The sequence below is a fragment of the Podarcis bocagei genome (assembly GCF_964188305.1).
Source record: "Podarcis bocagei genome assembly, chromosome: 4".
NCBI lineage: Eukaryota > Metazoa > Chordata > Lepidosauria > Squamata > Lacertidae > Podarcis > Podarcis bocagei.
The window spans coordinates 69,947,413-69,964,245 of NC_138128.1; the positions used below are offsets into that span (position 1 = coordinate 69,947,413).

General features: G+C 40.4%; 1 protein-coding gene across 18 annotated transcripts in view; it reads right to left on the minus strand.

Moving 5' to 3' along the window:
- PCDH15 (protocadherin related 15) overlaps positions 1–16,833 on the minus strand; it is a 678,468-nt gene that overhangs the window by 158,317 nt on the left and 503,318 nt on the right. For all 18 annotated transcript variants that reach the window (XM_081189558.1, XM_081189550.1, XM_081189563.1 and 15 more), the window contains 2 exons: positions 11,796–11,930; positions 10,291–10,440 (listed from right to left, as the gene is read on the minus strand). In XM_081189558.1, coding sequence (XP_081045684.1) covers positions 10,291–10,440; positions 11,796–11,930 — 285 coding nt within the window. The remainder of the gene's footprint in view (positions 1–10,290; positions 10,441–11,795; positions 11,931–16,833) is intronic.

Genomic DNA, 16,833 nt, shown 5'->3' on the forward strand with positions numbered 1-16,833 from the left:
ATGTAAGCAGTACAATGTAAACCCCCCCACAACAACCCTGTGAGGTGGGTTTGGTTGACTGGTTCAGAGTCACTCAGTTGGCTTAATGGATGAATGGTGATTTGATGCCTGGTCTCACAGGCACTCTAAAACACTACACCACACTGGCTGCTTTAAAGCTATCCAAGTTGATGGACATCACATATTGTGGGAGAAAATCCCACAGCTTAACTATATAATTGTATCGCACCATTAGAACAGATTTTTACCATTTGAATAGATCCGCAGAGTGTTAAAGCACTGAAGTCAACTATTTGTTTCATTTTTATTGCTGAAAAGGAAATCTCTCAATTCATGTATTCCTTTAATCACTTGGAAATTTCCCTGCAAAACTGCTCATAGTTGTTGACCTCATAAACGAATGTCCCTAATAAAGGTTGATGACAGCTTTAAAAAGTGTTATAATAACCTTCTCTAGATCAGCAGTAAAGGGGTTGGGGAAAAGATAAATAAGAGCTTCATGCAAAATGCAAGTCCTAACCATTTAATTACATACTTGGAGCCCAGCCAAGTTTTAGTGCGACAACACGAAAAGGGAAACTGGTAGAATACACAAATACATAAATTAACAAGGTTAATTAAATTTACAAATGAAGGTGCTTTGAAATGCTAAGTCATCTGAATAACATTTTGGGGGCAAAAAGATGCCTGAAAGGGAGAATTAAAGTCAAAGAACTGTCACAGCATTCTATGATTTTGGAAATTCAAATTGCAGGTGGTTTTGGCTGATAGACTCCATAGTTTAGGTGTTTTGGGATGGGGGGGGATTAACATCTAAAAGAGACTGAAAAAGGGATCCATTCTGCTCTTCCTATATATCTTCTTCATGCAGTAGCAGCAATTTTGTTCCATTTAAAATGTGCAGTGCTCACAAGCTGACAATGATAAATATGTTCTGTTAATGCTGAGGCAAAGACGTGATTCTCATTATGCAAATAGGAAGCTATAAGAAACCTTCATAGCATTGTGCCTTAACAATGCCATGTTGCTTTATTGGGATGCCAGTTCTGATCTGTTGCAATCATTTTGAACAAGGATTAGTTTAGAGGGACAAAACCCTTTTCAACCAGTGATGTTTTCCACCAATATTTGGAAAAGCTAATAAGACACTCTGACTCCAGTCTGTCATGAACTAAAAGTTCAGGCAAATTGGTCTGACTCCCAAATGCCTAATGTGATTACTTCCTGCTGATCTAAACTGAAACCTGCAGTTGTCGTGTTCCAAAAGGCTTTGCCTTCCAACCACCACCACACATGGAAATAGTGTTCCAGGCAAATAAACCCACTTCCCCAAAGTCATACACAATTAACATAAATTTATTCCAGCTACTCCTACAGTGTTATGAAAATTACCATGTGGCACTGCAGCTGACACCTCTGGATTAATAAGCAAAACTCAGCCAGCTCACTGAATATGGGAGTTTTGTTTGTTCTCAGCCTCAGCAATGTAATCCATTTACCAAGAGCTACAGTTTAAAAAGCTGGATATGAAAGTTTGGGGAAATGACATTGAAAGTTCCATGGAGGTGTGTCACCAGATAGTCACATCAAGTAATTATAACCAAATCTTGAAAAAAGCTACATTCGTGCATAATAATTCAGCTTTTAGCCTATTCCCTCCCAGCTAGTCATTTCTAACTTTGATTCATAAAAAATCATCCTTAGCCACAAGCATTTTGTTTAAAAAAGCACTGAGAGATCTTTAAGCACTACAAAAACAATTCCTGAATGAACGTTATACACAGATGCAACTCTTTCCCCACACTTGGAAAATAACTTCTAGCATGACTATTGCATATCTCCTTCACAGATTTGCTTTCGGAAAATGTAAGTACATAAGAGAAAGGCAAATTCTACCTGACATTGTTTTGGTGTCTTCCATTTCATTTTATTTCCAACTGCATGCTGACTATAGACCTGAAGCCTATAATTAACAGTGGTACCTCGGTTTAAGAACAGTCCTGTTTACAAATTATTCGGTTTACGAACTCTGCAAAACCAGAAGTAGTGTCCTAGTTTGCGAACTTTACCTTGGTCTAAGAACAGAATCATTTTTTTAAAAAATAAAAAAAATGGAAGTAAAGAAGGAGGTGGTGTGAAACAAGGTGAGGCGGTAGAAGGGTAGAAAAGTCAGAGGAGTTGTGGCAGAAAATCAGATACATCCAAGGACATATGAGGTGGCAGGGAAGTACTTATAATACACAGGATCTCAGGATCCATTCTCACTTCAAGAAAGATGAATCCATTTTAACTCCTTCTCCAGACAGAGGTCAGGCACAGGGGATGGATAAGGAGAAAATAATTATCTCCATATCCTGAGGACTGTGAAAGCACTGAACCACACAAGTTTCAAAATTGCAGTTGCAAAGGTTACTGTTAAGGTAAGAGGGAGAAAGGGAAGAACCCAGGATTCAATTGGCTGTAACCAATCAATGAATAAATCAAACCCACCTACTTCTTCCCTGAACTCCGTCCTTGATTGTGTGCACTCGTTCTTCCATTGCACATGGGAAAGAGCCAACAATTTCAAATATGGAAAGCCAGTGATTGGGGTTTTGAGGTCAGGCAGGGCTGAGTTTAGCAGACCCAGTGACTGCTTGGGGCACTAGGTTCAGAAGGTGCTTGTCACAGGCTGTTTACTCAGAAATCCACTTTGGAGATAAATCAAACTGAAAAAAGTTCACCTTTGCTTGTAAAGCTGGCTCTGTGTGGCCAGTGGTGTGTTAAATTTTTATAGTTATTATTTGCAGGAAGATTTGCATCCGTAATCAGTCAGCAAGCCGTGTGTGGGACTGTGAGCAAAGCCACGTGTGCAAAATAATCCTAAATGACAAACTCACGAAATGGGTCCAAATTCAATAAGTTATTCAAAATGTAAACAAATGGAGAGAGATGTTGAGGATGTACCTCACTGGGTAGTCATTTGGACAAAAGGAGAAACATCTGTGATGGCTTCAAGACAGGCAAAAGGCCCACCATGCCAACAGTCCCAACACCCTGACTTTCCATGGAGCACCAAAGATGGACAGAGGAAGTGTAAAGGAAAAGTCAGTTTGCACATACCACTTCTTCCAGATAAAGTAGGACACTGGTGCATTGTCCAGTGATCCTTAAAATCCTGTAGCCAGCTCTGCACATGGCAAATGCCATTGATTAATCCAACCCTAATGTTTTCCAAACATTTATCTTAAAAAGCTTTAAGGCCAATGCATCTGACAAATTATACACACGCCAGATAGCATACTGGAATAGGAACTGTCATTTTGGTAAGACAACTATATGCCACTCAAATTAAATGTTTTACTATCTCAGTAATGCAACTCAATTAGCAAATAGAAGGAGCCTTTCATCATGAATTATTGTCTAACTGCACAAACGCACTGAGGTCAGGGCTCTTTTTCTAACCTACTTCTTTTTATTGGAGTATCTGGTTTCACAGTCTAATCATGACTGACCTGGGCCATTTTCCTTTTGAAGCTATCGCAGCTGATTATCACTCGAAGGAGGCAAGGGTCCTTATAAGATTATACAGCAATTAGGAGGCAAATCAACAGAGTAGAACTGCACAATTTCCAAGGATGTATATTAAGATCTGTGTGATTATGACTGATATACAACCCTCCAATTAAAATTGTGTGTTTCTTAATTAAGAGAGGTGAAGACCAATCCTTTACATGTTTATTTGGAGGTATGTTCCTCTGTGCTTGGAGTCAGTGTTTGGGATAGTAGCCAAATTCCTAAAGCAATTTGATATACAATAAAATCGGACATCTCATCTGATCCAAAATCCTTCCACCATCAAGCCCCCCAGACTCAAGACACCAAGAGTTTAAAAGGAATTGGTATTTAAATACTAGGATGACATCCACACCATACATTTAAAGTACTCTTGTGCCACTTTAACAGCCATGGTTCCCCCCAAAGAATCCTGGGAACTGTAGTTTGTTAAGCAGCAGATCTCAGAGCTACAATTCGCAGAACCATTAATAAACTATAGCTCTCCAGATTCTGTTAATGTGTGCTTCAGACAAATGGTGTGAATATAGCCTAGATTAAAGGTTTCATGTGCGTTATCTTGCCAGGTAGGTTATAAGCATTGCAATCCTAAATGTCATTCGTCCTTGAAGAATGTTTTAATTTGAGGTAAATGGAGATCTGCCAAAACAAGGGCATTTAACACATATCAAATTAATAATTTCTTACCTGAATCAACTACTCTTTATAGCAGTCCAAAAGCCCAAAGCAGATTTATACTCTAACTGTAATGGGAATGCATATTTTGAAATTCAATCCAGATAGCAGAACTACAAACTTTTGAAAATATAAAAACAGGATATTTAAGCTCACTGCAGTCATCATTGCTATAAGTACATTCTCAGGGCTGGCCAGATATATTTTACTCAGAAATAAGCGATGCATGTGGTAGGGCAGAGCTGCCTTCCTGGATAGGGCTTGGGGTGGTGGCAGTGAAGTTACACTGGCAGGACCGCCACTTCAAATCCTCCACCTTTGCATCCCTATTCCACATATAACACTTTAATCTTACTGCATTTCTGACAGTGGGACAGCATACTCCTTCACTCCTGAGGTCATTCAATAGGCTATTTTCGGGGGTGAACATGCAGCTCTTTTTTCCAAGAGTCTGCTGCCACACCCTGAGCCCAGCATTCACTGCTGGGATGGTTTCATCACTTTTCCCAGTGGTCCACACAGATTCCTTGGAGACTCTAATGGGTTTGGCAGCAGAGTTTATGTGCAAATGTGCTCAAAAAAAGCAAGGTAATGATATGGCAAATGAGAAAGCTAAATCTAAAGAAGGAAGGAGATTGTCATCACCTGTATAGGATGGTTATAAGCTGGGAAGAGGTGAGATGAAATATAGGTAAAGGTAAAGGTACCCCTGCCCGTATGGGCCAGTCGTGTCCGACTATGGGTTGTGCGCCCATCTCACTTAAGAGGCTGGGGGCCAGCGCTGTCCGCAGACACTTCCAGGTCACGTGGCCAGCGTGACAAGCTGCATCTGGCGAGCCAGCACAGCACACGGAAACGCCATTTACCTTCCCGCTAGTAAGCGGTCCCTATTTATCTACTTGCACCCAGGGGTGCTTTCGAACTGCTAGGTTGGCAGGCGCTGGGACCGAGCAACGGGAGCGCACCCCGCCGCGGGGATTCGAACCGCCGACCTGATGATCGGCAAGTCCTAGGCACTGAGGTTTTACCCACAGCGCCACCTGCGTCCCACACGAGATGAAATATAGTTAAGCAGTAAAGAATATGTGGTTTAATTCTCAGCTCAGCCGAGGACTCAGTGAACATAGCCTTAGGCAAATCACCTAGGAACATAGGAAGCTGCCTTACATTGAGTCAGTCTACTGGTCCATCTAGTTCAGTATCATCTACACAGATTGACGGTGGTTCTCTAGGGCTTCAGAGAACAGTCACTCCCAGTTTTACCTGGAGACGCCAGGGATTGAAGCTGACACCTTCTGCATGCAAGGCACATGATCTACGACAGAGCTATGGCCCTTCCACCTTTCAGCCTGTGTCATCATCAATAACAGAGGACACTGACACCAGCCCTTCTACCTACCTACCTATGACAAGTTTCATGGTCAAAACCAAATGGTAAAATCAGAGCAATCCCTTCATTTCAGTGCCAGCTATGAACACACACCCTTTTTCTCAGATTACTGTTGTTGCTGGCAGTATAGCTCTAAGTATTTGCATTTTATACAAAAGCCTTTGCTTTTCATTCACAGTCAGGCCTCACAAGTGAATCCCTTTCCTCAATATTCTCATGGCAAAGTCACCCCTTTCTCATCCATTGGGTCAGTCAGCTGAACAATCTGCACTTCTGACCTCTTGACAACTGATCAGCTCAGAAAACTGAAAATTATTTCTGTAGAGGAGGTACTTAACTCCTTAACACCTTACTGACCACATGGCCTCTCCCTCTTCAGTTTAAGAGGAGGCAACTAAAAAGACACAGTGGCCCTTGACTTTTATCTCAGACACATTCACAGTACTCTAATAAAAGTCAACCACAATTTTCAGCTGCTAATAATGAAAACCTCCAAAGGTGATATATCCTGATGAGGGAATGATTTGGTCTCTCCTCATTTATGAGATCAAATACCCCATGAACAGAATGAATCAATTGTTGCACAATGTACATGCTTGATATGAGATCACAGTGGGTACTCAAAATGATTTCACTTTTTGATTTGTTCACTCTGGTACATACACAGTGGCATTTGCGTATGTGTGCCTTATACAGATACAAATTCATTTAATCCAAAGTGTAATAAAATATGTATTGTTGAGTTACCTGGCCTATGGAAGATCCCCAGGTGACTCCTTACTCCAGGAAGCCTCCCTTGCCTTCCTCCTGGTTCCCAGGTGCTTCTTTGAGTGAATTCTGGTGTTGCAAGTCGGCTCACTAGGGGATCAGAGTTGTGGGGGAGAAGCTGCTATTCTGCCATGCCCTTTAATCTGAAGCAAAAGCTATGGTCTCTATCGTTACATTATAAGTGGCTTCATGCTGGCAAAAGTCGGAGATATTCATCATGAAATGGGACAGAATAGCAAAGAATCATGAGTAGTTGCTAGGCAACTCCCAATATGCCCTCTATGGCCAATTGTGACTCTTCATAAAAAGTGCATAGTGCATCAAGCCACAACATACTTTTTGTGTATTTCATGTTTTGTTGTACTTGTAGATATTGTTCCATATCACCTTGATGTTTTATATGAGTCAAGAGTGTATATATTTATAAATGAATTAAGGTAAGGAAACTATTCAGTTGTACACTGTCTAGATGTAAAATGAGAACCTAAGCAACTGAACTATGAATCAGAAAGTTCATGGCTAGAATCTTACCACAAACACTCTAAGTGGCGTCCGTGCTACCGAGGCCACCTGAGCCTAAAGTGACAGCAAGGGATCCAGAAGTACCTTCAAGCTGCTTACCTGTTCCTGCACAGAGAGTGTAGCCTCCCAGCCACCTGGTCTAGGGAACTACCCACTAACAATGCCTCATACTTATCTGGACTGAGCTTTTCCAACTCTAAAATATTGCGCTTGTGGTGAGACGATAAGCACTGTACATAGTATTCCAAATGCGGTCACACCATAGACTTGTATAACAGCTTTATGATATTGATAGTTTTATTTTTAATTCCTTTCCTAAGGATCACTAGCATTGAATTTGCTTCTTTTCACAGCTACTGCACACTGGGTTGACATTTTCATCAAGCCATCTACTATGACCCCAATAACTTCTTTCTGGTCTGTCACCACCATCTTTAAAGGAAGCCTTCTCGCCTCTAATAGCTGCTTTGAGTCTACTTGTTAACCATGCTGGGGTCCTCTTGACCCCCAAGGTACCTCCTGATCTGTGGTATATGCTCCAGGGGAAGTTGTTCCACTCATGCATTTTTAAAGTTGAACATGCCCTTCTGATATTGTGGGTCATCCGGATCATGTGGTTACTCCCCATGCCAACATCAAGGGAGCCCATAGCTTCTGTCAAGGGAGTAATTTGGTTTGCTGTTATATTTAAGATAAACATAGGTGGTAGATACGGAGAGTGCACACCATTCAAAGAAAAATGAGTTTTAAAAAACAGTAATACATTCTTGGAAAAGTTGTGGGATTATTGAGAAGTAAGCCCTATGTGAGGCTACACTGATATTGATATAAACAATCAATATGCAAATGTAATTTGCCATATTTTAAAAACTGCTATGGGCACATTGTGCTTTATTCATCACCTTCTGTGTTGTGGTAAATAAGCTGCATATGATAGATAAATATGCATACATATATTGCACCAGTGCTGATCAATGGGAGTTAGTTTCTGCTTTTCCCAGATATTGCTGACATGCTTAAAAAACATGTTGCAAAATCAGTTTTGGCAAGGGACGATGGTGGAACAGCAACAATGAATGTGTACGGAATTGGGTAAGATGGCTTCATAATACCATTTCCAGCCAAGTTCTGTTGCTGCAGTGAATTAATTGCAGTATATTACATTTATATCCTGTCTTTCCTCAAAGGATCTCAAGGCAGCACACACAGCCCTTCTTGCCCATTTTATCCTCACAACCTCACTGTGAGTTATGTTAGACTGAGAGAGAGTAACTGGGTCAGGTTTACCCATGGCAGAGTGGGGATTTGCGCATGCTTCTCCACAGGCCTAGTCTAACCCTCTAACCCAACAACACCACACTGGCTCTCCACTCTGAAAAGTTATTAACGCCAACATATAACACCATTATTAATCATTACAATAAGTTTTTGTCTGTCCACACCCTAAGGTTCCTGAATCCTGCTGACAAAAGGCTGATGGTAAAGTTAATACTGTTGCTCCTGAAGCATGCAATCTGAAGTTAAAGAAACAGTAGTACAGAATAAAGTAGCAAAGAAGCAGAGAGAATTTAAGAGTCCTGTTTGCAACACATGTGTGCATATAAAGAAGAAGAAGAAGAAGAAGAAGAAGAAGAAGAAGAAGAGGAGGAGGAGGAGTTTGGATTTGATATCCTGCTTTATCACTACCCGAAGGAGTCTCAAAGTGGCTAACATTCTCCTCCCCCCCCCAACAAACACTCTGTGAGGTGAGTGGGACTGAGAGACTTCAAAGAAGTGTGACTAGCCCAAGGTCACCCAGCAGCTGCAGGTGGAGGAGCGGAGATGCGAACCCGGTTCACCAGATTATGAGTCTACCGCTCTTAACCACTACACCACACTGGCTCTCATTGGAACATAAGCAGAGCCTTGCTGGATCAAACCAAAGGCCTATCTAGTCCAGCATACTGTTCTCACATTGGCCAGTCAGATGCTATGGAAAGCCTGTAAATAGGGTGAGGGCAATTTCACTCTCCTTTAACAACTGGTATTTAGAGGCAATGGTACCTTAGATACAGGAGCTGGAACACAGCCATCACTGATAGCCTCACACTCCATTAATTTGTCTATTCACCATTTAAAGCCTTCTACAGTAAGTTGGTGGTCACCACCACATCTCATGGCAGTGAATTCCATACTTTTAAGTTCATGATGTGTGAAGTAGTCTTTCTTTTTTGTCTGTTCAATTCAGCTTCATTAGAGAAGCCTGAGTTTTAGCATTTTTCTCCATATCACACATAAGATACACACCTCTATCATGTCTTATTTGATAATTTTCCTAAACTGCCCCAAGCATTGTAACTCATCATTTTGCATGCCCCATTCTGCACCTTTTCTAGGAATATTGAGGGGGAAAAATCTGTATATTGCTTCAACTAGAGTGACCCTATTAGCCAATCTAATTGCCATTCCAAAGCAAATGTGGTAGTTTTGGGATTAAACTCATTTGGAAGCAATGGCTAATTTTCATTTATTTGAATGGCAGCAATAAGAAAATAATCAACAGGATTAGAGAGCTAATCTATGGTAAATGAAGATAATGACATTCACATAAGAAGAAACCAGAATTGGTATCTTAAAATAATTAGCTGTCCAATTACAATGCAACAAAATTGCCAGTCTGAATCTCTTTACTCACATGAATATATAATTGTAGTAAGCAGTGATTAAAAAAATCTACAGCTCAGGAGAAAATGTATTAAGGATCAACTTCTGCAAGAGCTGAATTGAAGAATAGCACTAAAGCTATATACAAAGCCCAAATCTCAAGGTAAAGTCTCACAAAGCCAAAACAAAAACAAACCCCCAAAACAAATAAGTCCTCAATTGTCTAAAACAGTATTCAATACAAGCCTCTGAAAGGTGTTATGTGCTGATTTTCCCCCTACAGAGGCCACCAGTGGTGTCAGAAACAATAGTAAGAAAATATTTCCTCCCACTACGGATTCTGTGGAAAATGAGTATTACTTATTTTCACACTGAAAAATGAGAATGCATTCTTTACATTTTTGACTCTTCCGATTTTCCTTCCTAACACATCTTTCACAAGGCAAGTTGAAATGATTGAAATTAAAGACTGTCTGGATTTCCGTCTCATGCTTACTTTACTATCTATCTGTCTGTCTATCATCATCATCATCATCATCATCATCATCATCATCATCATCATCTCTCTCTCTCTCTCTCTCTCTCTCTCTCTCTCTCTCTCTCTCTCTTGTATACTGCCCTATACCAGTAGATCTGCCGGTGAAGATCAGGATCCTTCCTCCTGAACATTTTTTATTTACATTTAATATGTTCCACTATAGGCTTTGCTGAAGAACATGCTGAAAAAACAAATGTACCTTGATAACGCTTTCTCCAGGCCTCATGTCTGTGTAAATCTTGACGTTATATGATATGTTGGAGAAGGTTGGAGAGTTATCATTTGCGTCAATCACAACAATATTGACTGTGACTGGGGGGCTTTCTTGCACACCATCAGAAGCTATCATCTTCAAAAAAAAAAAACAGACATGAGAAAAACTTTGAGAAAAAATACAATTAAATGAACATAATAATTCAAATATAACTGAAACTGAGCTTGAGCACATAATGCACACAACCTCAGTATACTGATTAGAGCAGTTCCTGAAAACAATCACTTTAAAATCCCATTTCAAAACATTTTCCAGGTGAAGAATTATATCCAAGAGAATCATGGGGAAAATGTTTTATTTTAATTGGTGAGCTACCTCCTTTTTATTCTCCTTTAGATCTATTCACACATTACCTTTTTTTAGGTGTAGATCTAAAGGTGTAAATTGAAAAGAAGGGTGTTGCTTAGGGAGCTAGGAATGGCTGCCGATCCCTGTCAGCAAATACTCACTTGCAAACTTGGTTTGCCCTGCATAATATGTGTGAAATTGCTCCCGATAATGTATAGATGAAGCAAAAGGAATAAGTAAGCTATTAAAATGATTAACTATCATCTGGGTTTCATGCTCCAAATTATGACTTGGAAGCCTGTAACACCTCCAGTAACAGTCGTTGTTCATTTGCTTATAACAAATGATCTCATTATAGGCAGAACCAATCAGCAGAGTCTACAGTCACAGAAGATGTGTAATGGGACAGTGGTGCTCACCTGATCTCCTCAAAGTAGTGACTCAGCTGTTGGGAGTCGGGTGATGCCCACACTACCACCACACTGTACACTAATGTACCATACTGTGCACATGAAGGTAACATGTCTCACAGGAGATTTGAAGTCTACAAAAAGACCCTACCTCCTGTGAAAGTACAAGGCACCAGATATAACTATATCTATATGCTTAACAAGGAATGCAACAAAGATGGTCAGCAGTATGGAAAACCAAGTCCACAAAGAGGAAAGGTTGAAAGAACTTGGTATGTTTATCCCGGAGAAGACGAGATTGAGTGGGACACCCAATGACTCTCTCAGATACCTGAAAGCCTATCCTATTCAAGAGGGCAAAGACTTGATCACTGCTGCTCAACAGGCTGGGATTCGATCCAATGGGTTGAAGTTACCAGAGGGCAGATTGGCTGAACAGAAGGAGAAACTTTGCAACTGTAAAAGCAGCTTAATAATGAACTGAATTATGTAGGGTGGATGGGTGGGCTTCCCATTACTGCAGGTCTTAAAGCAGAGGCTGGACAGCTGCTCTTGTTATGGATTTCCTGCACTCAACAGGAGGGTTCGACGTCACTGCCTAGAAGACTTCTTCCAATTCTATGATTTTGTGAAATAGCTTTCTTAAAATGTATGCCGATTTGACATATCCGGCAAAAATATCCTACTTGTTCTCCAACTGTTACAATAAACCAGCAACTGAACTTTGCTTACCGAAAAGGTGTACAGCTGTTGGAGCTCCCTGTCAACGGGTTGAAGCAAGGTGAGGTAGCGAGTTATGCCAGTCTGAGTCACAGTGAAAAATGTGTTGTAGTCGTTTAGAAAAATATGGAGCAGGGGGTCCTTTGTCTTGAAAGAGAAATGAAGAGAATGGTTATTACATTCTCAAAGGTCTAGTAACAATATGCATGCAGGCTGTTTTATTTATAGTACTATGTATCTAGACAGACAATGACATTTGGGAGGAAACGCAATACAGTTTACCTAAATTGCCAGAATTACAATCTCTTCTTGAATTGGAGGGAGGTGCTGGGGAGGCAGTCCTTATCCCCACTGCACCGTTTTCCTTTTAACCAGAAGTGCCATTGAAAAGCCATCAGCCTTTTCCCAAATAATTTGAGCTCTGATCATAACCGTCTTTTGGCAATTGGGCATTTTAGCAATTATTTCGAGATCAAACTTTTAAAAAGCAGTGGGAGGGTGAAGACTCCAGCCACCTGCCAGATGAACAAAACCGCAGTCCATAGCGAAAGCATTATACCATTCGCTGATAACATATTTGCTAAAAACAGCCGTTCTTACAATGCAGATTTCAACACGCCAAAGGGAAGATGATAATTTATGATTCAAAGCATCTGCTTCCATTGAAGGTCTTGAGAAAGCTGCCAGTATGCTTAACGTAATTGGGAAGTACAATAGCTTTGACATGTTGGCAACTGGTGTGAGGCTGTTGCTTGTGTGTCATAGAACAAAGGGCTGAAGATCTCCATTTGTGCCACAAAGCGAGCCATTTAGAAAGAATCAGAGTGAAGGATCTTTTGTTTTCTGTATCAGAAAAAAGGGCCCACATCACTGGGAAATAAGAGGATTCCCTTGGTTTAAAAAATGGTAGAAGGCATTAAAAATGGCTAAGTTTTCAATGTGATGGAGCTCTTTTCTTTAATTCATATAGAACCAGAGGCGCCAGCTTGTAAGGGCAATTGCAGGGTCAAAATCACACATGTGATATCAGAATGTCAGGAGGAGCTGGGGGCAGAGCGGAATGCAGTGGCTACAGGGCTTCAACGACTGGCGGCTCCTCCTCCACCTGCTTCCACTCTTCTTCCCCTCTGAAGCAGCAGCAGGAGAAAGAGCTAGCTGCTGGAGCTGTTCCGCAGTCAGCCTCCTCCACCCCCTCAACATTGGGCAGCCCTAGCCACCTCCCAAAAGATATTGAGGGGGCCCAAAACCGCTCAGCTCCCAGGAGCTGGTGTCCCTCTCTAGAACTGTTTTAAAATGTTGGGTTGGATCCAGGCTTAGAGTGAGATCCACTGAAATCAATGAGACTCAAGTGAGTCATAAGTAACTTACTGGGTCAACTTTAAGAATGGATCCAACACACCACAAATACTCTCAACCTACTATACTTTCCTCTGCAAAGTGTACTCTGTGATACATATTTGAACACTGTGACCAAAGAGCCCAGAAGATGAAAAAATATAAAAAATAAGCATGGCCCAAGCTGTGAGGAGGTGGTGGGTTTTCCCCTTCATTTAATTTGTTACAGTTTTGGGATTAGTGAAAACGTTACATTTCTGAATAAACAAGGCAGCACCATGTGCCACAAAGGCAGCCAAAGAATGTGCTCCCCAGGTCAAATCCTGTGAAACTGCATTTTTGCAACGCTGTTGTGAATAGTATTTGTGAGATGCTATTGTGGAGTATGCTGTGATAACTGAAAGTCATCAGACTCCTAGGCAGCAAGCCAGCTAAGAAGAGTAATAAAGGTCTCATTCCACACACCAATTTTCAGACAGAACAACATCAGGACTTCCCATTTTCAAAAGTTTCCATATAATTTTCTGCAAGTACTGCAATAACATTTATTTTCTAAGCAAATATGTATTATAAAAACCTTGTAAACACCCATTAATGTGACACACTTTCCTTTTACCAGCTAATTGAAATATCGAAGACTTGTAAGATATTTCAAAAGGAAGTTTCTACAGGTGGTCGCTCGTGTTCCAACAAGTGTTAACAGCATCACTGCAACTGACAGGAATAGGAAGAGAGAAACAGGGAAAGTACTAAGGATCTTTTTCACACATGATGCATCTCTTTCCCCCATGTTCTGCATTCTGTCATACGTCAGTAGCACTGCTGTGTGCACACAAGAAGTAGGAGAAATACAGGACAGTGCGCAATGGGTGAAAAGGGGGTAAGGAAGAGAGATGGTAGCTTTGAACATGATGTGGCTGCCGCTTCTTCAGAAGAGATAATCACAGTTCTGATCTTCAGATGAGGTATGGAAACAGAGAAAGGAACATTGCTATTAAATAGGTTTTTTTTTTTCTTCCAAAATTAGTGTTTTGAAAAAGTATATTCAGCAAAAGACAGCTCATTTTTTTTGTAATTTTTTTTTTAGACAGGAAGAAAGGTGAGAAAAAGTAAAGTCGATGAGTAGGAAGGAGTTAACACACCCACACAAACATCTAAAAATACCTACAGGAATGGCACCTGGTGGGACCTAAAAAACAAAACGAAGCAAATAGAAAATAAAATAAGTGTAAGCAGTAAACTTATATAATGGCTGGAACCACTTTAAAAAGCTATTGAAATAAGACATGTAAAAGCAATGGACCACCAAACAAAAGCACTATCAGGATCTTCTTTCCTCTGTAAAGATTACAAATTTAGACTGAATCTAACACCCAAAACACTTTCCCTTTATAATCACCATTGATATTTCCCTATTCATGAAAGGGGAGTCACAGGCTCATGTGCATTCTCTCTTCGGAAGTTAACAATGCTCACACTGTATATTACAAAATATATATATATATTGTAATATATTGAAAACTTTAATAAATATCTTATAAAAAAAAACAATGCTCGCACTGTTAGATCACACACACATGTTGTGATTTGCAGGAAACAGAAGTAATATTTCTGCACCATCTCTTAAGAATGTTAAAAGGGTAGAAGGAGGAAGTAGAAGTAAAAAAAAAAAGAGAAAGCTACCTGACTGGTAAGTGGTTAGTTGGGGACAATTAGAATTCCTAAATAACGTTTATACAGGTACACTGCGGTTCCCCAACACCTTCTCTTATGGAAAACCAGTGTTGGTTATTCCTCAGAAAACACTGTGTTTATGAAGATAAAGCTTTTGAACAAAAGTAGAGGTTAAGGGTGGATTCTGTTGTTGGCCACAGTAACCTGACACCACTGTGTTCATTTCCAATAATATGAGGATGTTATTTGTACTAAACAGCAGGAGCTATAAATTTGGATATTGGATAAAGTCCCACTATATTGATTCACCCAAGGTCTTGCAACCTTTGGGGAAAAAGCAGGGGTAAAGCCAGAATTCATCTTGCCTTTGTCTCCAGCCAGGGCAAAGCAAGGAGCATAGACAGAACTGCATTGACTCTGGGTATTTCATCAGAAAGCCTTGTTAGTCCTCAGGGTGACTCTGTCTCCTGGGACACATGGTGCAGTGCCTTGGGAAGAGGCCCTGCTCATAACTTTGCCTATTGGGAGCTGCACCATACATTTAGAAGCACCACAGCAGAGTAGCAGCACAAGGAGCTGAGGATGCTCACTGCCCCTTGCCACAGACTAGGAAGGAGGTGTAGTCTTGCCTTGTGGGGAGAAACGATACTACAGGGTATGCAGAATCGGCACCCGGCTCTCTGGTGTTTGAGGAGGTTGTAGCTTCCTCCCTGAAGTTTGTTTAATGCCTAATGACAAAGGGGCTGTGGAAATCCATATAGTGCATATCTTGGAGTAATTATGGGTGGGACAGAAATGTCTTCTTAGAATATCATCTAGTTAGATGTGGATGCAAACTCAAATAAAGGGGTTGAGGTGAGCTCTAAGGTCTGCAGTAACCTTTGAGAATACATAAGGGACTGAATATTGGCTAAAGAGTAGTATTCTGCTCTGAGCTGTATGTGAACCAACCAAACCTCCAGGGAACTAAATGGATGTAAACACAACAATAAGTTTCAGTTTAGTGAACAGAAGTTCAAAAGATTCTTTCCTGAATCACCTTGGCAATGGATTTCAACATCTCCATCACAAATTTCATTTTTTGCCAGTAATCTGCTGAGAAACTCCAAATCCAGAATGGTTTCCCAGTTCAATTGGCAACTGTGAAAAATATTGCAAATGATGGCCCAGAAGGAAAATCTTTGCCAAACACATGGGATTACAAACTATGGTATTAGAGGTAAGGTACAACCAATAGAGGTTATAATTGGCTTCCATGGGAAGTCTCTCTCTCTCTGAAAGGGACAGAGCATTTTTTCAGGGCCAACTGAACTGTGCCAGAGGGACCATACTCACTAGCTGTCTATGTTAGTTTCCCTGAGTCACACAACAAGGTTTATAATCCCTTTCACACTGTCTTAAACCATAATATGCCATGTTGCTTTACTGACTGTGGAGCCTGCATTATGCCAGCTGTTGTTGTTTGCATTTATAATTTCCTTCTATTGTAGATCAGCCTTCTGGGTAGGATAACATAGCTAGCTCAAGAGCATAAATCACTTTGTGGATCACAAGTTTCACAGGCCTCATCTAGACATTCTGCTACAGAGTTTATGTTGAGCTTGAAGCTAATGCGGAAGTCTCATGCTAAAATGAATACTTAATGTTCTACACTAATTCCATGTCTGAGCTTGTGAACTCCACACGATTATTAACACTAACTTCTGTCTTTCGATTCAAGAGGGAAAATGCATGTTCATTAATTTTACCAAATCTTCAGATGCTCATGTTCTCACATGCAGAAATCAAATTGTTACACCCCAGGGGTTCATCTACAGGGAGTTAAATTAGCATTGGATCTTTATTTCTGTTTTTGATTTAATGCAGGAAAACAAATTTACCGTGTTTTAATTTTGAATTAAATATTTTTGATAATATGTAAATGAAATTACAGTGATGTTAGTTGACAAAGTTGACTCTTTAAAAAACTTGACTGAAAATATTCTTGAAAAATTACTTAAGCAGCTAATTCTATCCCCCCTTCCTTTTCCCTGTGCTGCCA